This window comes from Thunnus thynnus, chromosome 13 (assembly GCF_963924715.1).
Source record: "Thunnus thynnus chromosome 13, fThuThy2.1, whole genome shotgun sequence".
Classification (NCBI taxonomy): Eukaryota; Metazoa; Chordata; class Actinopteri; order Scombriformes; family Scombridae; genus Thunnus; species Thunnus thynnus.
This window is the reverse complement of record NC_089529.1, coordinates 15692697-15717217: the sequence shown is the minus strand read 5'-3', so window position 1 is coordinate 15717217 and position 24521 is coordinate 15692697. Positions and strand designations below refer to the sequence as shown.

Sequence of the window (24521 nt, the reverse complement as noted above, 5' to 3'; positions counted from 1 at the left end):
GTTGGCCAGAGTTGTCAGTTAATGAAAGGACAAAAACAATCTCCTGCTTGTGTGTGTGTGTGTGTGTGTGTGTGTGTGTGTGTGTGTGTGTGTGTAAGAGCGAGTGCGTCTGTCTTAATACTTGGCTGTTGTACTCCCCTAGGGGATGGCACGCCTCTGTAACTGACTTTGGCACCGTGCCTCCGTCTGCTTGTTTGCCACCTTTAACTATTTCCCTGCCGGATTTAAGTAAGCATCATCATTGTGTTTACAGCCGACTTTGCCCTTTGCCTGTCTGCATGGTTGCAGTAAAACGTGTTTTACCTGCAACCATGCAGTAAAACGTGACAGATTGTTAAAAATGTCCCTTTTAACATCTTGCTTAAAATTATAACCATCTAGACAGAAGTGAGAAGTTATTTTCTCTCAATATCAGTGAAGTGATCTGTCTAATTTTAGACAAAGGAAATCACATTTGAAGAAAGTGAAAATACCTGATATTCTTGCCAGATTTTTTTTATAATTGATCAAATCTTGTGCTGTACACATACAGCAGTTATGACAAATGTACGACCTAAACATCACAGCATACACATTTCCACGTGACTCATAATATTTACTTCAAATGTGTGAACTAAATTCAAAGGAGGATATGAAAGTTCGGTTGTTTTCACACCTACACACATGAGCTCTCGGGTGAGGTACTCAATGGAGCTGATGTCATGACAATAGTGGCGTAAACAACGAGAAGTCACCTCAGGGTAGGTGTCTCCTGAGATATAACTATCCTACCAAGAGGAAACATGCACCTTGAAGAATTTATACTGCTCTAGAGTCTGTCTTGTGTGTTCAGTACAGTTACAGTTCTGTGAAGCAATTGTTTGTTAAGCATTTGAAGTGTTGGGGGGGGGGGGTTGGGTATGTCTCTTATGTGAGTATTGAGAGGGAAGTTTGTCCTGATTTAAAGGACCACATGCAATTAGGGCTAGACCAAAACAGTATTTCCTGTAAGATTTGTTTTTTGTAGATAAGAGTCAGTGAGGTCATTTGAGGTCTAGATTAATTCTCCCTTTTCAGATCCAGGAAGTTTTTACCATCAGAGAATGGCTTTTACTCAGCTCTTTACAACATGACATTGTATATGGAAAGCAGTTCTGTACATGCAGTTTGCACAAGCTCAGTAAGACAGATGGGGTTTTTAAATGCTCTTGAGTGCAATGCTCAGTGTTTTTACAGATAGTGCTGCCTAAAATGTATTTTTAAAATACATCTGCTCAAGTTTAACAGCTAACTTTCACAAAAAAAACATGTTCTGTCTGTCCCAGTGTTCAGGAGTCTTCCTGTTTGTGTTTGGCTTTGTTTCCCTCTTCTGTAAAGGGGTGTGTCCGCACTGAGTAATCCTACACCATTAACACATCGAGGTTACTGTAACTGGCTAAACAGCCTCGACCAGTGAGCGCAGGGACTCAAACTCTTACTCACACCCACATGCCATGTGTTGGCTGTCTGAATCGAGCAGATGCATGCCATTCTGCCGTGCTTTGCTTAAATGTGAGACGGAAAGGATGGAAGAAGAAGAAGGAAGCAGGTGTGTGTGAGAGAGAGGACGGGAGGAAGAAATAGTTTTGTTTTCATCGCCAAGTACTTCTTACTGACGGCTGGGGGGATAGTTGGGGGGAGGAAAAAAAAAAGAAAAAAGAAGACGGTGAGAGAGGGGATTAGAGAACCACCCAAACTTCCCAAACCACCCAATCAAGCTGCGTCTTTGGAATTGGATCCCTCCCTTGTTCACCACCTGAGAGCGGAGAAACACAGCTGTGCCTCAGAGACTCACAGGAGTGAGAAACACAGAGAGAAACAAAGAACAGGTGAGAGCAAAAACAGGACACAGAAAGAGAAGAGACTTGAACTTTTACAGAAAATAAAATCTCCTCTCAAACTAAATACAAAACAGAGATAGCTTTTTTTTTTTTTTTAACCTTAAGCAAGAGAACGAGAAAGAGACTCGGGAGAAGAGAACCTGAACTCTCAGGAGAGCGGCGTATCTGGAACAACAAAGCAATGATCTCACTGCCTCTCTGGACTGGATAAACTTGACAAAGAGAAGAAAGCCAAGTGAGGAGACATTGGATACCAAAATGTGGACATAAAGGAGATGAAGAAAGTCAAAATAAGGATTTTAAGGACTGTCTGAACAGTCTGTTTAAATCTTTTTTTTGTCTTTCTACAACAAGACTTTTTTTTATGAATGTTTTATTTGTTTTTTTCCTGCTGAATCTACTGTTGAACCATCATGTAGCGTCTCCCTGCTAGCTCTGAGGACGACCAGGCTTTGGCAATAGACTACCGGCAGTGGGTTAAACTCTTGCAGCTCGTGGAGCCGACAGCAGAGACATGTCTCTAGAAGATGTAAGAAGCACTGCCAGCTTTGGGGCTGAGAGTATTGCTTCAGACCATGCCGATGGCCACTCTCTCAACCAAAGTCAGGACCAGGATCTGGAGAACCAGAGCCAAGGCCAGGATAAGATTGTTCTGGAGCGTATTGCCTCTCTGTCGCTGGACATGTTTGATCCCAGCGACTTCACCGGGAGGTTTACTAAGATCCAGCCTAGATCCAGAAAGAGGACAAGGATCATCAGAGGTAGGTCTTTTGTTTGTGTTTTTAGGAGGTAATATTTGAGTGGACACAAAAGTAGACAAGGAGAAAATGATCAGCCTAGGAGTCAGTGACATGCAAAAATTTGGTTTTGTAGTAATCACGGTGTGTTTTGAAGTGAGTGGATAATGCAAATTTCATATGACCCGAGGGTTTACTCAGGCTGGACATGGTAGATCCAGCTGAAATAATGATGCTCAATTCCTCCACTGGAATGTGGGCTGGGTTGAATCCACCCTGGGATTTGAAAAAGTTTGAGATCTCTTACTACCTTTCAAGACCCCCTCCGTCTCTCTGTTTTTGCCACAACAAAGGTTGTCCTTTGCTGTGACTTGAGGACTTGACAGGTGTCTCTGCTGTAGCTTTGTAGACCCTGTGAAAAGTGAGACCCTCTGGGTCTTGAGAAAACAGCAACAGATTACTCCACTAATCCTTATTCTACAGAATGAGGAAAAAGACTATGTGGTTCTGGCCTCAAATATAAGCACAGCGTTGTTTTTTTTGCCCAAACCACTTGCCCTTTCTCAGCTTACCTTAACTTCTGGGAATTTCATGTCCAAACACTTCCAGCTGTGGGAGAATGCCAAGACCTCAAGTAGTCAGTCAAAGTATAATAGAACTGGGCGTATGCTTTCAGAATATCCATCCACAACTGCAAAAACTTGCACAAATGCAGGGTCTGCCATCAATAATCTTAGCAAGAGCACCATAATGAAGGCTTGTATTTTTGTACAATTGAAACACTTATTGTATCTTGAAAAAATCTGGCCTATCTGAGTCTGAACTTGTAACCTTTTAGTTGCGAGATGATCGTTTTATCTGTGAGACTCGCCCTCTGCCCTTGTCTACTCAGTTAAAGATCACAGTAATATCAATTGATCTCTCAACGGACCAATAGGTCCACTGACCTAAAAAGAGGCATAACCCAGCATTCCTAGGTTACCCACAGGGAATAAAGAGTTCAAGGCTGAATGTGTCTTCACAATAAACTCATGACACTGAAAGGATTATGTCAGGGAGACGTGTAAGGAAAACCCAGGAGTAATGAATTTCAAGATAACAGAATGTTAAAGGGTGAAAGGGAGTCATTTCGTACCTGACTATACATTTTTCAGTGGGATTTGGCTGAACTTCAAAAGAATAATTTGAGCTTACTTGCAGCGAAGACAGAAATGTGGGCGGACAGTGAAAAGGGGAAATTTGGAGTGAGGTAGTGCCTGTGAAACAAAAGTACCACCTGCACAAACATGTCTCTCAGGAAAATGACTTCACAATAAATGAGCTCATAAGTCATAAAGGTCAAATATTCAACACAAGAAATGCCACAAAATTGAACATCATGGGACTTTAATGCTGTCACCACGTGCACCACTGAGGCTTTGATGTTAGAGGGGACAGGTATGCCTGGCATGAAAACTTCTGACACACACACACACACACACACACACACATTCTTCACAACAGTTACCTATTTGATCAACCCAGCTGTGTCAAGGAGACACCACTGTGTGAATTGTAAACCCAAAACATCTCTCTGTGGTTGTGTGTGTGTGTGAGTATGTGTACACATCTGCTGCGCTATGATGGACCACTTAACACCCACAAGCACATGTCGGCTGAATATTTGAGAAAGACACATTAGTGGCGTGTGTTCAGTAGCGTTACTGTTTCATAGATATACTGTGATATATGTGGTTGAGTCAGTGGAGGTAATCAGAATAAAGTGTGTCACGTTAACCCTGGATCTGAATAAACTGGCCCATTATGAATGAAAGAGGTGCTTAAAAGATGAAGTCACTCAGTCAGAGATGTTCTCCTAGGAAGAGATACCACTTTCTTGTACTGTTTGTCATGTTCTTCTTCTTCACTTTTGTGCCTGGTGCCTATGCTCTCAGAGGAAACAATCTGTTTACTCGCGGTTCGGCAGTTAGAACACCATCTGTGTTAAAGCTGCGATGAGATGATCACCAGAAAAAATAATCGCCAATTATTTTGATAACAGATGAATCAGTTTTAGTAATTTTAAAGAAAAAAAAGTTAACATTCTCTGGTTCCAGCCTCTCAAATGAATGTAAGATAATACAAATAAGTACTTTTATAATAAATATAATATAATAATAAATATGAATATTTTTAGTACTCTTTGATAGTAAACAGAACATCTTTGGATTGTTGACTGTTGGCTGGGACAAAAAAATACATTTGAAGACGTCCCCTTGAGCTTTGGGAAACAGTGATCGACAATTTTCACCATTTTGTGACATTTTATAGACCATTGATGAATGGGGAAAATAATTGACAGATTAATTGATAATGAAAATAATCATTAGTTGCAGGCATAATCTGCATAAAAGCTCTGAGAAAACTGTTGCTTCAGTACTAAAACTCCACATTAAATCAGTAAGGATGCTAAGTGCTTGACGTCAGGCCATTAAAAAAAAAAAAGATTTCTTTTTGACTGCCTGCTGTGGAGCAGGTTGTTTTATTTCAGTAATCATGTAGAGCTGCAATGATTACTCCATTAATCGATTAGACAATTGACAGAAAATTAATCGCCATATATTTTGATATATTTTTATATTTTGATAATCGAGTAATCGTTTTTGAGACAATTTTTAAGAAAAAATGTCCAAATTCTCTGGTGCCAGCTTCTTAAATGTGTATATTTTCTGGTTTCTTTAGTCCTTTATAATTTTAAACTGAATATCTTTGGGTCGTGGACTGTTAGACGTTAGACTTTTGGTTGCATCTTGGTAAACAGTGATTGACATTTTTCACAATTTTCTGACATTTTATAGACCAAACAGCTAATCAATGAATCGAGAAAATAATCAACAGATTAATTGATAATGAAAATAACTGATAACGAGTGGTTGTATATTCTGATAAAACTGTTGCTTCAGTACATAACTAAGGATGCTAAACGCTTGTTGCCAGGTTATCTAAAAGATTTTTTTTTGACTATTTGAATTTTGAATTGTCAATTTGATTGATAACGTTTGTAAAGAAAGAAAATAACCCGTATCTAGAGAGGCCAGTTCAGTTCCCTGCCCTCAGTATGCATGTGTGTGTGTGTCCATCTGTGCATGTGCTTCGGTGAATACATTTTGATCTATGAAACTGCTGAGTATGACTTCAAAATTAAGACTATACACGCCTTTAATTTAAGATGACATGGAATTCAATGGAATTTATATGTTGTGCATTTGTGTGTGTGTGTGTGTGTGTGTATGTATACATGTATGTACTGTGTGCTGTGCGTGTGGAGGAGTCACGTTCCAACAGCTGGCATGCCCAGGCCCCTGCCCAGAATGTGTGGAATCCTGGGAACTCCGCAAGTGCGTGTTTATTTTCATGATTTTTATTTGTAAGCTGAATAAATGTGCGTCGCTCGGCGGCAAATATTTCCCTGTTGTCATTGTGGGTCGTGAATTTGACTAGATTTTCATATCTCAGACATGAGCTGCACTCCAACAAACACTTTGCACTTGCACATTTCTCTGTCCAACCCAACAGCTGCTCACTCTTCATAGAGAGAATGTTGCGTTTACATCTAGAGAAGCTGAAGACCATTTCCCAAAGAGACAAACTACATCTTAATTTGCCATTTCATCTCGCACGAAATGGCATTTTGCTCACACATAACAACTCAAACCTTCTCTTATAATCCTCACTTTCTATTGAGGATAAAGAGTGACTGTCACAGAGATGAGGTTGCAGTGGGGTTGAGATAACAAACAAAAAAATGTAGTCAAATATAATTTTGAGTTGGAATTCAGGTACTTGGTACACCAGAAAGTGGAGATACTACACAGAAAGCATACACAGAAGTTTGGACATTTTGAAAACTATACATACTTGGTTTACTTTTTTGGCCTTGATTGTCTTGATTCAGTAAACCCCAGCCATCAGGAGTGCTAAGCAGGTTAACACCAAGGCTGACATTGTTATTCTCAGATACTGTTTGGCCCAGGACTTTAATAGAGTAAGCAGAAGTTGCAGACAGGAATAGGCCTGCAGTGGTCCTCTGCTATATTTCTCCTCCTTTGAGATTAGACTGTAATTGACTGTTAATGTGAACCAGGCCATCCTGTGCTCTGTAGCTCTCCTGTGAGCTGTAGCTTTGCATGATACTGTATCGCCTCCTCCCCGCAACCCTTCTCTCACCCTCATTTCCTCTCCCCCTCCCTCACCCGTTCACATGTCCTGTGGCACTTCCGCAGTTCATCCAGGGAATTACATGATGACCCTAATTATCCACTTGTACTTCCACTCTTCACTCACCCAACCATAGCGTCGTCGCCAAGATGACCATCATACCTTTCTGCTTAGAAAGGCTATTGTGAGAACAGCCAATATGTGAGTGTTTACAGTGGAGGGCAGGGAATTTGTTTTCTCTCAATGTGTCTAATTGTCAGAAAATAAAGTTCAAGCTCTCTAAAAGAATTTACCATCAGCCGCAAGCAAAGTGCTGGTGAATGTTTGTGTTGGCCTTTATAGCTACTTAAGGAGGGAAGTAACTAATTAAAAATCGAGTGAAATGGTAAAGCAGTAAAAGTGTTTGGATAGAGATGTTTTTTATGTGAGCCCAGTTACAATATTTTTCAGCCCACTAAAGTCTCTAAATCTAGGATAAGAAACGGTAGCTGACTGTTTTACTTAGATTTGACTTCTTAGGCCGCAATTCACACCATGTCTCCATCTACTCTGTGACATTACACAACTCAAAACAGCAGAGATGCCGCTGCATCTGCTCTCTGCAGTTCACTGGAATTCATTTGGCACTTGACAGCATTAAATATTGATTGTTTGAAAACTATATCTGCAGGATCAGCCAACGTCATGCATCATGGCACCTGAAGTGAATCCAAAACGTTAATTTACTGGGCAGGCTGTTCATTTAGATGGGCAGGCTGCCCAAACAATAACATTGTATGGAAATGACTGCCAGTGGGCAAAACAAGTTAATTGGCTGTGCAGCACCACCGAGGCCCAACAGCAACAGGTCCATCTTTTCTGTCAGGTTTTATGAGACACGGGAACAGCAGTTCCTTTAAAATCTCAAAGTTGTAATGGGATGGAGGAGTTTTTAATTCACTTAGTGTTCAGGTTTCCCCAGTTTTTCAAATGTGCAACCTCTAGAACCCTCTCCTCTACCATCAACCCGAACCTAGAAAGGAGCAAATTGGTGCAACAGACAGAGCAGGCCCCAGGGGGAAGTTATTGGAAGCACAGTTGTGTCTGAGTATTTGCAATCTTTTGTCTCCAAGCTGCCTTTTGAATATCTTAGTTGTCTTTGTCTATGTCCCAAATACTGGATCTAAAAACTAGAGTGCAGGGTCACAGTCCACATTGCTAATTCTGCCTCTTTAATTTGTCATATTTGGTAACAAAGCTGTAATATTCCTTGAATGAACACACCTGAATTTGTGTGATTTGAGTTGCTCCAGGTTTGATGGTCTTGTGCTCAGTGGGCTGGTGGTTGCCTAGTTGGACATTTGTGAATCCCAAAATAAATTCTACATTATTAAGGGGTCTTGTTCCTTTTCATCTCCCACTTGCTTGGAGTGTTACAGGGGGGATTATAAACGCTAACTGCTGTGAGATTTTAGACTTTACCCAGTAGATGATCATACTACAAATATTCACACATGTTGGTTACAGACAAATCCATGGAATACCTCAGGAAATTATATTTCCTTTGTTGTGTGGGGGCTGCAATGTATTATTGCAGTGCCATCTTTTGACCAATAGGGGGACATTGTATATTGCTGTGTCTCACCTCCACACAATATACAAATACTATAAAGTATACACTACATACTGTACTGATCTGCATAGTATACTTTATGCTATTTTCATGGATGTAACTGTTTGGTTCTAAGAGGATATTATACATGTTCTAAAATATTTCTGTAAAAAGGAAAGCAAGATTTTTTTTCTTAGATTTTCAGTGTGAACACGTACATCGTCGAACGTAGGACTGAGGCAATGATGCCGCTGACCAGTTATTATTCCTGGTTATTCGTTGGTGCATGCTGCCTGTCACTACTTCTCTTGGCTCTCATTGGCCGGGGAAGGCTTGCAGCGTGCTCACTCAGCATTTATTGCAGACAGAGCTGGACAACAGTGATCAGCCTCTATCTGTTCTTTGTCTTTTTCATCTTAATTACTCTAATATCTCTCCTCCTAGTGTCTCTTCATTGCCCCTCTTTCAGTATTTTTCTCTCTTCCATCTTCCCTCCCTGTTTTCTGCGATCACCCTGTGCATTGCTATCTGCTGTGTTTTCTCTCCCTCCCTCTCTCTCTCTCTCTCTCTCTCTCTCTCTCTCTCTCTCTCTCTCTCTGTCTTTCCTCTAAGAGGATTGGCTGCTTGCATTTACCAACATCTGTGTATCACTGTCCTGAGAGAGCAAAACAGAGAGGGGATGGGGGGTGTTAGCCAGCAAGATAGCAACACAGAGTGCAGGCAAGGCTGAGTACCGCTCTCTTTTTTTCTTTCTCTCTGACACACACACACACACGCACACAATCTCTCTCGTGCTCACACACACACAAACAAACACACACACACTCAGCAGCAGACAGCCGCAACATCCGCATCGCTGGCTGCCCACCCGCATCCGTCTCTCCTTCTCTCTCGGAGCGCACTCCGCTTTCTCTCGCTTGCTCTGTCCGCAACGCCTCATCCTGCCGTCCTGTCCTCCCACTGCTGTCTGTCACCGTGGCGACATAGCCTCTGCAGCCATGGCGACCAGCCAGCAGGATTCAGGCTTCTTTGACATCAGCATCAAGTCTCTGCTCAAGTCCTTGGGAGGGAGTGAGTACACATCACAGTTCTTGTTGCCCGTACGCCAAACAAATGCGTGATATGGTCTGCACTCGCATCAGACCGACTAGTCATCAGCAGATCTCACCGTGTATGGTCTCTTTTGTTTTCGTATCTGTGTGTGTGTGCTAGGAGCAGTTGGAGTGGTTGGGATTGAAAAGCAAGAAGCATATAGCATGATCCATGCTGTCAATATTTGGCAATGTTATGTAATGGAATAATGGAAGACGAGGTAGAGAGAGAGGTTAGCTAGGGATAAATCTGACTCCTCAGCAGTTTTCTGTATTAATTATACAGCACATTACTCAGCAAAAGAACAAGTCAGTCTTTGACTTTGATATAATCTCTGTGTTTGTTTCGTTAAAAACTAAATATATAAAACAGATCTGTATGTTTACATGTTATCTTTTAATCTGGATCCACAAAGAATTTGATCAGTCACTTTGTTTCAAATATGAGATGTTTAAATGTGGATTTAACTATTTCATGTTGTGTTGACAGTTCAAAAAACTCAAAGCCCTTAATCAATGACTTGATCTGTGAGTCTGTGTTTACCAAACAGAAGGTGAACCTACTGTACGTCACACTGAGACAGTCTGGGATGGACTATTGCCAACCTGTCATACTGTACTGTACTTTCCCCCATCTTTCGGCAGTGGGCTTATTAACCTGAGAGATTACAGTTACCAGGAAGCACTGCTGTTTTATTGCACTGAGGGGACGCTAATATAATCATCACCATGTAGCTTTTAATTTACCTTTACTGTAACATCAGTGTTGTCTTGTTGATAAAGAGGATGCAGAGATTAGCCAGCAGGCTCTCCCATTGTTGTGCTCGTTTTTTCCACATATTGACTGAACACAGCCTGCGTTAGCTGTCATTTATTGAAAAATGGTCTTTGTCTCGTCTGTGGCCCTTTCATTAGATGTAATAAAAACGTTTTGCTGTGTGTGTTTTGCTGTTTGTATATAACGGATGTGTGCTGAAGGTTACTGTCAGCAGGGGTTATGTTGGTGTAAGGGTTACAGAGGAACTGCAGGGGATGTGTTGATGGCTTCTTCTCTGCCATTTCTAATGATGTAATAATAAAAGAAAAGAAATCACAGGGCCCATGATGAGATGGTGTGTGCTATAGGACCAAATTCAGTCATGTGTGGGCTTGTCAAGGCTCCAAGGTCATAAGAACGATTGCAGTCAGTAGGCTAGAAAGCCAAGAAACAGGCCGATAAGTCCATGTTAGGTTTCTATTTCAAGCATAACTACTTATTGAGTAAAATCACTGGATAAATAGCTGACTTCATTTAGTTGAGCTGCTCCATCTCCTGCCAGCGTAAGTAAAATAATAATCATGTATAGGCCTACACATACACACAGACACACACACACACAGTTGGATCAGATTTTATGACAGGATTTATCAGGATGTTTTCTATTTTCCACTTTTGAGTTTTCAATATCACATGGTATTTATGGTTAAAAGAACAACCCTCAGTCTAAAAGTAAACAAAAGGGGTTGCCCCACCATTAAAAAAAAAAAAACACAGTATTATAATTTCCTGAAGCTCTAAAGGATTAACATCTGTAATATTTGTAAGCACATGAGGAGAGGAGGTCTAAATTTTGAATATTTATTGTGAAACATATATATGTCAAACTTTTCAATTGTATAAGTAAATATACCTGTAATGTATGTGTTCAAAAATGACGTATTTACTATAGTGATACAGTGTTGTTGATGTGTGCGTGTTTTCAAGAAGTACAAATCTACCCTTGCACTTAAAGTTTTCACAACAAACTGACTACAGGTCTTCAGTAAAATGCAAGCAGCAATAACACAAAGAGTGTGTCAGCTGCCTGCTCTGACAGCATACAGGTTTGGTTCTGCTGGGTCTTGTCGAGGACATTGGGTGTGTGTGTGTGTGTGTGTGTGGTAATTGTCTAGAGACTCATCGCAATCTACCAACCTGTACAAGCAGCATGGGATTGATTTATGGTTTTCAACCTCAAAAGACTTATCTTTAACTATCTTGACCTCATTTTCAACCTCTATTTGATGTCTAATGGCGTCTGCGTTCTGGATGTGGCAGGGTGTGTACATGTGTGTTATCACTCTGCACTCACAATGCACGCAACTCGTGATTCACCACTTCAGTATGCTTGACGTGATGGACTAAGGCAACCCTGAATCTAGATGTTTTTCTTTCGTCATTGTCCTGCTGTTTTGTCCATCTTCATGTCTCATTCTTGCTTGCACTGTATGTTAAATAAGCCTTTTAGGATACAGAATGTGATTAAACCTACATAGACTTTTATTGACTAGACATGACAGATTTCTGCTGAGTAATCTGTTAAATTGCAGAGTCATGCAGATACCTACATGGGTCCCGGGACCTGCTCTGTTGCCCCATATTGACAGCTCTATTGGACACCGCTACGTCTTCATACTCTCATCTCTTCACCCCACACACACACACACACATGCATGTACTTTTCACACGAGCACACACACCTTAAATTCACTGAGAAGCTGTAACGGATTATCTCTGTTTAGAGTCAACCTTATATTCACCGAATTAGATTAGTGCCATTTGCTTTGTAGTTTAACCACATTACTTAGTTTTCCTGATATATCGCTGTCTGCCATGGAAAACTGCCACGCACGTGTGTGTTTTTCTGTATGCGTGTTTGTGAGTGTGTATATTTGCGTGTGTGTGCACTTGTGTATGAGTAGGGGTCAGTGGGAGTGGTGGGTATGTAAGAGAGTGACCGCCAGGGCTCTATATATAGCGCCTCCCTCCTCCCCTCGCCTCTCTCTCGGGGCAGTGTTGAAATTCCAACCCAACACTTCTGGTCAGATCTCCACAAGGAGCAGACTTTACTTAACTGCTACTGACAACTAAAGGACAGCCACAAAACCACTCTCAAAGAAGCACTTTCTTTCAATACAACTTTCCAGTGAGCAGGCGAGGATTCCAGGGTCGCCGGAGCTGTCGCACAGAGAAGTGATGGCAGACCAGAGGCGGAGCAGAAGCCAAAGCAGAAACTGATATTTGGTCTGTAGGCTCATATAGCTCTCAAGCATGGGGCCCTGTGCAACCTCTGATCTACCCAAGCCTGTCCCGGAGCAGTACAGTGGAATATTTCTCAATCCCTGTTGGTAGAGTTCACTCTCGACGGAATAAAGCTGTTATTCTGAGAAGACACTTTTGCTCGTCCTCTGTGATTGCAACACTTTGAGCTCTGCGGCATCTATTCATCTTCACTCTTGGTTTCACGCTGGCTATGGCTCTTCCGGTCTGTGGATACAGCGTATCTTCCTGTTTCATTTCGATTGAATGTAGGAAACAGCTGTGTTGCTGCTGTCATGAGAGTCTTCTCTCGCACGCGCAGGCCCACTTTTTACCTGCCTATCATTTCCTGAAGGATGGAGCTTCACACTTTTAGCTTTGGTTAAAGCTGCCCAGTGCCTAAGCCAGACATTACTGTGGATGCCTGCAGTTGCTGTCATGGTGGAATAGTTGGATAATAAAGACAAACTTCTTCTGTGCCACTTCATCTCCTGCAAGGATTTACTTTTATTTGTCAATCATGGGAGCTGTATTTTACACCCTGTAGACAACTTAGCTACCTTTCCTCAGTGTCCCATTCCTCCTCCATCCCACTGTCTCTTCCCATTTCACCCACCTTTACCCACTGTATCCTCGGGTACACCGTCTGGCTGTCTGCACCATGGAAGTGCCAACTAAATGGAGCAGGGCTAGTGTCATCAGCTTCATAAAGGGTCTTGGTAAGCGTGTAAGGGGTGTGTGTTCATGTGCACGCATGTTTGTGAGTGCTCGGGTTTCATGCAAACAGGTTGCTGCGTATGAGGCCTGGGGTGCCTTGTCCTGTCCAGGAATTAGTATTTACGTCACCCCTCTAGTGAAAGAACCAGGGTCAGGTCACATGGTCATGAAAGGTCATCAGTTCATCAGACCAGACAGAGTTGTTAACTCACACATTAGCCACTTCTGGGAAGTGAATGATTGCTTTGGTTCACCTTGCGGAAAATCATACATGTGCCATGCAGAAAAGAACATTGCCAGTAGTTGCTGTAGGAGTGGAGAATGCTCTTTGTTTTACACACCTTTTGTGTTCTCAGGACGTTCAGGGAATCAAACAGGCAAATGTGCTACAGTCACACAAGCCTTCTTTGTTGGCTGCTATTGCAGGCATTGCTAAAAGTGTATGTGTAGGTGTGTGTTTGGGTTTTTCCGTAAACTGTATCGGTTGACTATGATTCACTGTCATCAACAATAGTCCACAGTGCAACATGTATCTGTTTTCCACAAAGTCTTATAGTGCATACTGTCTGCCACCGTGGAAATGTACTGCTTCTTAAAGTGATGAGTTTGTACTATTTTAAGGACATGTCAATATTCTTAGAGACGAAACAGGAAATGCCCCCGCCCATTATATCTGTCTGTCTCTTACTTATGCCCACTCTACATTCCACACACCTCTCCTCTCCCTGTCTATTTTTCTCTCTGCCTTTTTATCATTACGTCTGGGGAGAATTTATAGTGCCCACTCGCCCTAATGATGTAATCAGAAGGAAGAAATGAAAACATGTACAACCCAGTCGCTGTGTTTGTGTGTGAATGTCCATCTGTGTGCCTGGATAGTGTACCCAGGAAAACTTGGACACATTCAGCTTGATTTAGTCATGGCGGCAGAGTTTTAACCTCTTCCACAACATACTGTTTTTCAGAGGCTGTAGCAGGCTCAGGGGGTTTTAAGTTACAGTGAAGATATTGGTATCATATGAAACTAGATGACCTAAGGCATCCATTGGTACCAACTATGTCATGTTAGCTTGTCCAAAGTTAAGCTAAACTTTGGCGATAGAAAATCTGGCATGGCCATTTTCAAAGACGTCCATTGACCTCTCACCTCAAGATATCTGAATGAAAATGGGTTTTATGGGTACCCACGAGTCTCCTCTTTACAGACAAGCCCACTTTATGCTAATCCCATGCAGTTTTTGGTAGAAACCAATTCTTGCAGTTCTTACAGAAATCTCCAAATGTCAAATTTTTGATACCACATCACAGCATGAATTTGTCTATGGTGTACCTTAAGGTTTTGGTGTCTTAGTGTGGTATTTTGGAAGGATTTTTGACCATTTTTATCAATTCTCGAGTGGTCAAAAATGCTTAAATTTTGCACTAAATCTGTGTAACAAATGGTATCAACCCAAAAATTTGCTGCAACAACTTATGAGACATAATTGAGCATGGGAATAGCCATCATATACTTCCCTCATAATGTTGTTCTAAGCCCTTATACACTCTAAACTTTCAAAATATGAGTAGGTGCCTAACCAAAACACCTATTCATATTTTGAATTTGACCTGCTCTCTCCCCCTAAAGATCCCCTGTCCCTCCAAAAAATGGGTCTCTGGTAGTGAGTGGGAGTGGAAGAGGTTAACTTAACAGACAGCTGAAGAAAAAATAGAATGACATGATTCTGACAAGGACAATTTCTGTTCGTTCTTATACAGGGAGGATCTTGTGTGTTGAAGATAACATCACAATCACAGAGCTAGGTGTAGAATATGCACCTGTTTGTAAAAAAAACAAAAACATGCATAACCCTAGACTGACTGACTTGTCTTGACCCCCCCAGCCTCTCCAGTGGGACTGAAGCCACCTATCCCGCCAGTCAGTGGAACTCTGGGAGAGAGGAAGGGTCCTGTCGTCATGGCGCCCGTCAACGTGGACCCTGAGAGTAAGCCGGGCGAGTTCGTCCTAAAAAGCCTGTTCGCCAACTTCACCTTGCTCTCTGAACGCAAGATTCGCATCATTATGGCTGAACCACTGGTGAGTGACTTTGCATCAATTTCTCATCTGGTTTTGTCTCAATTTTTCCATCCCCTTCCTCTCTCAGGTTACAACATCATTTAAGTCATTTTATCTGATTGTGTTATGTGTATTGTGTGGCTTTTTACGACAGTATATGTGGACTTTTTTATGCAGAGGAAATAGTATATCCTTAGCATCCTAGCTTATTTATTATATAATCTAATTTACAACAGGCTAAACGCATTTACATTATCTATTTCTCTTCAGGGTTATGGTGGGTGGAGCATATCCCAGCATGCACTTGGCAAAAGTCAACCTAGCATAGTACATTGCCAAAAACATTCACACTTGCAGGCAGTATTTTACCTGAGCTAAACTTTGAAGGAAACCCATGTAAAATATACAGACTCCACCTGGAAGACCAATATTTGAACCTTTTTATTCTGTAATGCCACAGAACTAACCTCTCAAAGACTCAGTTGTCCTAAATTTGAAAAGCCTATTTTATATATCAGCAGACCTTGAATGGTAAATGTTAAGACCTCAGCTTTTAGAGGGAAGTATCTCTTTAAGTTTGTATACAGTAATAGTATAGTAGTATTATACAGTACTGTATTATTTTTGCTTAAATTTGTTTGACTGCAAAAAATTGTGCTGTGACGTCACTCATTGGTTTGTGTACTGCCGTTTTGAAGCCTCGCAATCTTGGATTTGACTGTCGCTATGTTTGATTTTTGGAGCCAGAAGTGACCATATTTGGATGAGAGGATGGAGCTGACCATAGTGCTAGCTGCTAGCTTGGTCAGCATGGTGCATTTACAATCTATGGTTAACAGTGATAATGCTAATGCTAATATCTGCTAGCAAAAAACAGGCATATAACCATTAAAATAAAATGTACTCACCGGAAAAAACTGAACATCTGACTCCTTCGAGGGTCTTTTATCACAACCAAACTCTGAACAAGATTTTTCAGGCGACCACAATGTTACAATTAACTTTCATGAACTGAAAACACTGTGAAATAGCAGCAGCTACACCTATACTCTGTGAATCTGGGGTTATGCCATGGTTATGTTATGTAATCATCGTTGTCGGCATGGTAGCAACTTTTCAATCACAACATAGCCACGCCCTAAAGCATACGCTGTAACATCATGCTGTATTGAAGAAGATTTGATACTAGCGATTGAAACCATAAACTCATTAGGAAACTGTTTACTGTGGTAATAGTGAGAAGTAGAGTTATTTTCCCATGGTCTTAAATGAAAACAACATTCAAGATGTCCAATGTTTAAATAAAATCTTAAAATGTATAAAAAATATTCAATACTAAATTGTTAAATTGAAGTGTAGTATGAAGTATACCTTCCTCCTTTAAACATGGTAGTGAATGAAACAATAGCCTGTGTCCACATCATCAAAACTTGATGATAACTTAAAAACATGAACACGTCTTGTCCTGCTTAGCTTACCTTGTTGAACGAACCACCAAACAAACATTCACGGGGGGGAAAGTGCACCGCTAACGTCAGTTAGCAGCTAGACAGTTAATTAGCTGCTGAGGTGCAGCACATTAAACAGTGTGTAAACATACCTGCAGATGTCACTTCGGACCTGCTAGATGCTGGTTTGGTTGTTGCTCTTCAAAATCCCTGTTAGCGACACGCTGTCTGTCCATTACTTGTGCTTACAGCAATTTGTTTACTTTGTCTCCAATGAGACATTAAATTTTGTGGTTAATCCGCGGTTTACATGCATGCCGAACCGTGGGGGGTGATCCGTACGTATCACGGATCAATTACGTTCCGTTACACCACTAATTCAAACACTATGTAGATGTTTTGGATTCACATATTCGCATTTTTGCTGCCTGCAGGAGTAACCATATACTGTATGTGTGATTCATTGTAACCTAACCATCAAGTTTCTCATATTACATTTTTGTTTCACTGACAAAACGTGCCAGAAACTGCTTCTTTCAGGTTACTAGTTGAATTAGGGCTTATTGGGCTCTCCAGATAAATCCACATGTCAGAGCACAACCCAAAACATATAGTGGTGTTTAGAGGTTTGGCCTTTTATGTCATAGTTTTTGTATGTTTCATGAAAGGAACATAACAAGGTTGTCTCCTAAAGCACCTTGTGTAATGCCAGGTTTCATAATAAAATGTCTCCCTGTTCTTGTGTCTTCTAAATATTTCCCCTCTGTCTTCTTTCTTATCTAACAGGAGAAGCCGCTTAACAAATCTCTACAGAGAGGAGAGGACCCACAGTTCGACCAGGTGTGTGTACCTGACATGGACACATCATCACCAATATGTGATGCCCCTTTTTTCTCTGTTATCCAAATCTAGCTTAATTTTGGGAAGGGGATTAACCTCTCACTCTCTCTTCTCTCTTTCTTGCTCACCTCCACCTGCTCTTGTGCAGTTGATCAGCACTATGAGTTCTTTAGCAGAGTACTGCCTGCCGTCTATCCTCAAGACTCTGTTTGATTGGTACAAGAGGCAGAACGGCCTGGAAGACGAGTCTCATGAATATCGACCCCGGGCCAACACCAAGTCTAAAAAGTGAGAAAGCACAAACCACACACACAGTCAAGCTTTTTTTGGCATCCGTCTGAGAAGTTGGAATAGATTTCTAAGACAAAAAAAATTATATTTACGTAGTACCCTCTGATCCTGCCACACAAACAGCTGAAAAAATAAACATAAAACTAAACTTCCATTGAAAAAATACACAATTAAACTGCACAAGCACTACAACTAATCAAGAACTGAGTGTTGCTCTCTATTCAGAAGTTTGTCCCTAAATGTGAAACAAACTGCACACTGAGTACACACAGTTACATAGTTAGCCAGATGGTGCCTACAATTAATTTATTACTGGAAATTCAATAAAAGCAATATCTCATGTGTGACACATCTGTGAGCCGACTTCAAAGGCAAGAACAAGAGTGTGCACCTGGGCCCCAATACAGGATCCACACTGTTGACAGTGATCATAACAAATAATGCCTGTCTGTCTCTCTCTGTCTGTCTCAGTGATGAGCAACAAAAGGACTACTTGTTGGAGCGGAGGGATCTGGCAATAGACTTCATCTTCTCTCTAGTGCTTATAGAAGTTTTGAAGCAGGTGAGTTTCAATTGACACTGTGTTTTTACCTCCTCAAACGTATTAGCATGAGTGGGTATAACCTTTAAAAGAAGAAAGTCTTCTTCTTTGATTCACAACATACTTGATATCAGTCATCCAGATGCAATATTCCCCAGTTTACTGATTTGAAACTGTAACCAATTTAAAACAAATGTCATTGCCTGTGTTTGATCTAGTCATGATGAAAGAAAACACAATGCAGCTTCCCAGAGCAATGTGTGTGAGCAAAGTAGGAAGGAAGAGCACATTTTATTCGGACATACTGTTTGTTTTTTTGTTTTTTATACTCTTAACAACTTTACAGTAACTATACCTCCCCCACCCAACCCACCCCATCATCTCTGGTGGCAACAACAACTTGAGTTAGAAAAAATTAAATAAACGATTAAATGCCAAATGGCAGGTTTGACTAGATGAATATCTGAAGGTATAAAGTTTATATTAATGTATGATATTTATTTTTCGTATTCTCAAGCTTAGCTAAAATGTACCTAATTGATTAAATGTTTATATCCTTCATATTTTACAAAAACGCAAAATACAACTTTTTCTCTCATCCCAGATCCCCCTTCATCCTCTTTTGGATGGACTCATCCAAGAAGTTATAAACTTGGCCTTCAAGCACTTCAAATACAAGGAAGGGTAAGAATGACAACATGTAATAACACAAATAATTATTTAGTATTATTATACTGTACAGCGCTAGATATGGTTGACATTATTTTTGGTCTTTACTTTTCTTTAGGTATCTTGGACCCAACACAGGCAATATGCACATAGTGGCTGACCTCTATGCTGAGGTAGTGGGAGTTGTTGCTCAGTCCAGGTACTGTAGACCTCCATTAATTATGCAAATTAATGTTTTACACTGTATGTGTGTGGATGGGTGCATACACATTACATGTTTGTATATTCAAAGTGAGTTTAACGGTAGCTGTCATTTAGGTTTTTTTTTTTTCCAAGTAGCGTGGATTGTTTGGTGTAAATTGTGGTAATCTGCAACTTGTCACATAAGTAAATTCTTATAGAAACATGTTAACTGAAGTTCATTCACTATAAAGTCATTTTGACAAATAAAAACATAAATGATTTACAGGCCTTCAAAAAAAAAATGCTACAATTGCTTTTATTTCAGGTGTGACCATCACTTTAATATCTTCACTGCAGTTATACATTTTTAAATATTCATTTTGGAATAAAAATTATTTTCTTGCAGTGAAGCCAGAATTGTAATCCAGGTCATGTTGCATCTGTAGGCTGTTTCATCAGGGTGGAAAATTGAATGTGTAGTTAGAGTAGCTACCTGTCCTCCCATTGACCCCATTTTCAGCAGAAATAGCAATTACAAACTCTGTCCCTCTGTTTCCAGCAGTTATGAGAAAAAGAAAAAAATGTTTGCTCTTCCCAGTAGTTTGGTTGTGTTTGTTTGTGTGTGGGTGTGTGTTGGTAAATAGGTGTGTGTGTGTGTGTGATGGCAACTGAGGACAATAACACTCCAGAAGATGATGGTCCTCTGTCTGTGTAATGTTGTGTGTGTGATGAGAGATGAGCACTGTTCCCATTTTGCAGGAGGTTATTACTGTGATTGAGGAGATGGGGGTTCACTGGGCAGCTTTCACACACACACACACACACACACACACACACACACACACACACACACACACACACACACACACACACACACACAGACCAGCTGAGCCATCACATCATTTAACACAATCATTGATCTTATAATGGATCAAAGTCAATACTCTGAGATAGTAAATCTAGTTTAGAAAATGTAGACTATCCTGTTTTTTGGATGATGGGTTTTTCCACTTGATTAAGTTTCCTTGTTGACTTCTAACTTTCTTTAAGGTCTTTGACATTTGGTTAATAAAGTACCCTTTTCAGTAATATTTATCTGTAGTGCATTATTTACACTCAGGGATATGAAAAGGTTGAACACTCACGCACATAAACAGTCTGAGCACATGCTTTATCCTCGGCATCTCAGTGTATCTTATTTAAACACTCAGCATTAAACAGAAGGTTGATGACTGTTCCACTTACTTAACTGCAGCGGCAACCCCTAAAAAAAACGCAGACACATAAGAACGAGTGCATCCACACAAACACACACACATTCCCTCCGCATCACCCCTCCAGATGCCATTCTAAATATAGACCGGCAGAGCGCTGTTAGTGAAAAATCTATGTGGTTCACGGGTACGTACACAATCACACACACAAGAATACGCACATACAAAAAAAGTTATCTACACATGACACAATATTAGCCAATAATTCCAGCTGAGTCCTGGATATGAAAACATTCATTAAAACCCAGGAGAATAAGGCAACTGTTCACATCTGTTTGCCATTTTTTTTTTTTTTTTTTTTTTGCAGGTTCCCGGCAGTGAGGAAGAAGTTCATCTCCGAGCTGAAGGAGCTGAGACAGAAGGAGCAGAGCCCCTATGTGATCCAGTCCACCATCAGCCTCATCATGGGACTCAAGTTCTTCCGCATCAAAATGTACCCAGTGGAAGACTTTGAAGCCTCCTTCCAGTTCATGCAGGTAGATGGAGCAGAAATCATCTCCTAGCCTCCCTGTCATTTATATGTTAATAACAATAAATGACAAGAGGGAGTGGTGTAGACAAACTCTCTTTCTCTGCAAACATTCATGTCTGGAAGCAGTTTAGTGCAATCATAGAGTCATCCTATTATCTACTGAGAAGTTACACGGAAGTAATTAGGGGTTAAGTGAATCATTTATTGGCCCTTTAATGGTAATTGCTGTTGTGAGAATGTTTCTCATTTCCTTCCCCCATTATGAATCGAGTATTCGAACCTGTGACTTTGTATTCACGATCATGAACATACATTCTTTGTCTCGCTGCCTCTCTCTCCTTCTGTCTATAGGAATGTGCGCAGTATTTCTTGGAAGTGAAGGATAAAGACATTAAACACTCATTAGCTGGACTCTTCGTGGAGATACTTGTGCCTGTAGCTGCTGTAAGTGTCAATGTATTGCTCAGTCTAAGTAATGTAAAGTAAAGGCAAAAATATATAGAGACCTAACTTTTGCATCATTTGTCCTCCCAACCAGACTGTGAAGAATGAGGTGAACGTACCGTGTCTACGAAATTTTGTAGAGAGTTTGTACGATACCACGCTGGACCTGTCCTCTAGGAAGAAACACTCTTTGGTAAGTTTGGTAGGAATAAAGGGAGACGTTTTATTCCGTGTTCTCCACTGCTCATATATCTTCATTTCCTTTCCATTACCAGCTATTGGTGAAAGCACTTACTGTAACTCTCCAATATGTGGGCTTTTATCTCTTCATGGGAACGAGACAGGAGTGCAATGAGCAGTGCACAGGCTTGAAGAAGGGCCAGATGGGCAATATTTGCCCACAGCGGGGAAGCAGGGAGGGAGAAACAGCAAATTAGATGCAGTACATCTCCCTTATTAAGATAGTGGTGTCACACGAACAAGCATGCTATAAAACTACACTGTTTAATTGTCAGGTCTGGTACAAAAATGTCTCTTTACCACGGCCTACAAGTTTTAACCATGAATGTTAAGGAAATGACTGAAGCAGTTCTGAAAGAGATGCTCTCTTAGTACCAGTTTCCTCTCTATTCCTTTCTATCAAGTCACTGTAATTTAACTTAAAATATTATTTCCTTAAAGTGAGCAAAAAATTCTGCCATTTGAACAAGATTTTTAAAAATTGTTTCCAACGTTTATACAGATTTTTTTCAAGTGTTTATTTTTGTCTATTTTAGTAGCTTAATCTTTCTTGTTTCAAGATGCATACACTAATTTCTAGAAGATTCTTGCATCAAGTTGATTTAAATTGAAATATTCTTATTACACTATAAGATTTTTTCACAGGTTTAAAGAAAATAAGGAAGAAAAACTGACATTTCTTGATTAAATTGAGATTTTTTTGTGGTGCGTCAGAGCTATGCTAAGCAGTGCCGTTCCCCCTTAGTTGTCTCCAAAATGTCACTGCACCTTTTGTTCTCACAGCCGGTTGACTGAACCGTTGAATAATACAAGATGACATCAGACTGCCGTGTTGCATTATTGCTGGTTGCTGTTGATGTGCAATTTGCGCTATGTGCATGGGTTCCTCAGGCTGAGACTCGTGTTCTCAGGGCTGCAGACGCGTCACTCAACCAGTATGGATGCTTCCTCCGACAATTTCCCCAAATAGTCCAGGTCACCCATGCATTCCAGACTGAAGCTTCGCTAAACACTCGACACACCTCAGTGCAAACATAAATATTCTTCACTTTTTCAAAGCGAACAATGCAAAACAATAAGCTGCCATGTCAGAGCAGGATGGACAGACATGAGAAGAATGACAGTAACGTGGTGCATAATTGTTATTCTTTTACATTCTGAGTGCCTGAGTGAGAGGAGACACTGAAATGAGAGAGGCAGATGACAAATAACTGCTTTGATAAGGACTGACAGGTACCCTATGCATTCGTCAAACCTAGCATTTCTACAACCATTCATGACAAGGGTGTACCTGAACTCACACTAATCATTAGGAAGGCATTCATGTTCAAGAATGATCTGCATGCATACTGTAAAGGGCCCTTCATAGTTCACATTAGAAACCAAGTCCACTTTCCTGTATGTGAACTTTGTACTGAAAGCTTTGATATATTTGTCTCTCCTATAAAGAAGTAAAGATAATGTAAAGATATTAACACTGCCACGAAATGAGAGTAAAAAAAATCTATTCCCAAGTGTTCCATTTGCCCATAAATTAACTTAACTTAATTTATTTGTCTCGTGAAATCCATTAACAAGTTAAAGCGCAGAGAAAGAAGCGGTCTGTTGTTGAATTTGCTCTTTAAATTGACTTGATTCCAGAGAGGAGGATGGTGACTGAGAAACAACTAGTTAATGAGGGATTTATGTGGTCTCAAATAATTGGAACATGATTGCAGAAAAAATGTTAAGCTTAATCTAAAATAATGTAATTGCCTGTTGTTGTTAAAGGACAAAGGAAGAGCTCAAAAAATAGATTTTAGCTTAAAATAAGAAATTCTCAGATGTATTTTGATCAACCCTCTTTAAAGGGGACATATGTTTTTTTGCGATTTTCTCTTATTGTTACATTATTATAATTTTGGATGTTAAACATGGTCAAAGTTCCAAAATTGAAGGTGAACGTTTGTAAAAATGCTCCCTGAAAGTCAAAAGCCCAGTCTTCAGCCAAGTTACCTCTACTTCCCCGTCGACCTGACATCAGATTGTTTGTGCATGCCAACAAATTGCCGTCCATTCTGTATCCTCTGTTGCTAAGATTGTCGCTAAGGTTTTTCCATGGGTTGCACACATTGTCCACTCACATATTTTGGATCGGATTTCAGCTGGAACATATACAGATGTACTTGAGAAATTTATTTTGTCGAGTAAAGAACTGGAAAAAGAAGCGAAATCTAAATAATACTGTTTGTTTAAGTAGCCTCCAGAACCGGCCAATCAGAGCAGAGTGGGCTCATCAGGAAGGAGTACTTAAAGAGACATGAGCTGAAACGGCCTGTTTCAAACAGAGGCTGAACTGAGGGGCTGCATAAAGAGCCAGTATAAGATAAATAAGATTTGTTTTTTTTAAAACTTTAAATCATGCAAATATATTCCAGTAGAGCCTCAGAATAGAAACATAGACCTGTGAATGTGCATGATACGTCCCCTTTAAAAGATGGTATGTCTATAGAGCAGTAAGTAACTCAAAAAAAGAAAAAACTGTTTCAAAGTAATAAGAGGTATAGTCAATATAGAAAACTGGCAAGGGAGACATTAAGTGAATGATGAACTTAAATTATCCTGATACATAACTACTTGTCTTCTAAAGCGCCTTTTACAAATGTCTCCCATCTGTCTTCTCTCTCCTCCACAGGCGCTCTATCCTCTGGTGACCTGCCTGCTGTGTGTCAGTCAGAAGCAGTTCTTCCTCAGCCGCTGGCACATTTTTCTCAACAACTGCCTGTCAAACCTCAAGGTCAGCCTTTCTTTCTATACCATACAAATGTAAGACT

The 24521-nt window shown here is 40.5% G+C and overlaps 1 protein-coding gene across 5 annotated transcripts in view; it reads left to right on the top strand.

The window, feature by feature from the left end:
• Window positions 1–1449: 1449 nt before the first annotated feature.
• Window positions 1450–24521, top strand: part of fryb (furry homolog b (Drosophila)) — a 51915-nt gene continuing 28843 nt past the window's right edge. For 2 of the 5 annotated variants that reach the window (XM_067608264.1, XM_067608263.1), the window contains exons 1-11: window positions 1451–2620; window positions 15134–15327; window positions 17541–17594; window positions 17743–17882; window positions 18357–18447; window positions 19031–19110; window positions 19214–19294; window positions 20860–21028; window positions 21376–21468; window positions 21563–21661; window positions 24383–24484. In XM_067608264.1, the coding sequence (XP_067464365.1) occupies window positions 2374–2620; window positions 15134–15327; window positions 17541–17594; window positions 17743–17882; window positions 18357–18447; window positions 19031–19110; window positions 19214–19294; window positions 20860–21028; window positions 21376–21468; window positions 21563–21661; window positions 24383–24484 (1350 nt within the window). In that variant the 5' untranslated portion in view covers window positions 1451–2373. Of the gene's footprint in view, window positions 2621–15133; window positions 15328–17540; window positions 17595–17742; window positions 17883–18356; window positions 18448–19030; window positions 19111–19213; window positions 19295–20859; window positions 21029–21375; window positions 21469–21562; window positions 21662–24382; window positions 24485–24521 lie in introns of all 5 variants that reach the window. The other 3 variants (XM_067608265.1, XM_067608266.1, XM_067608262.1) reach the window with 2 other exon arrangements.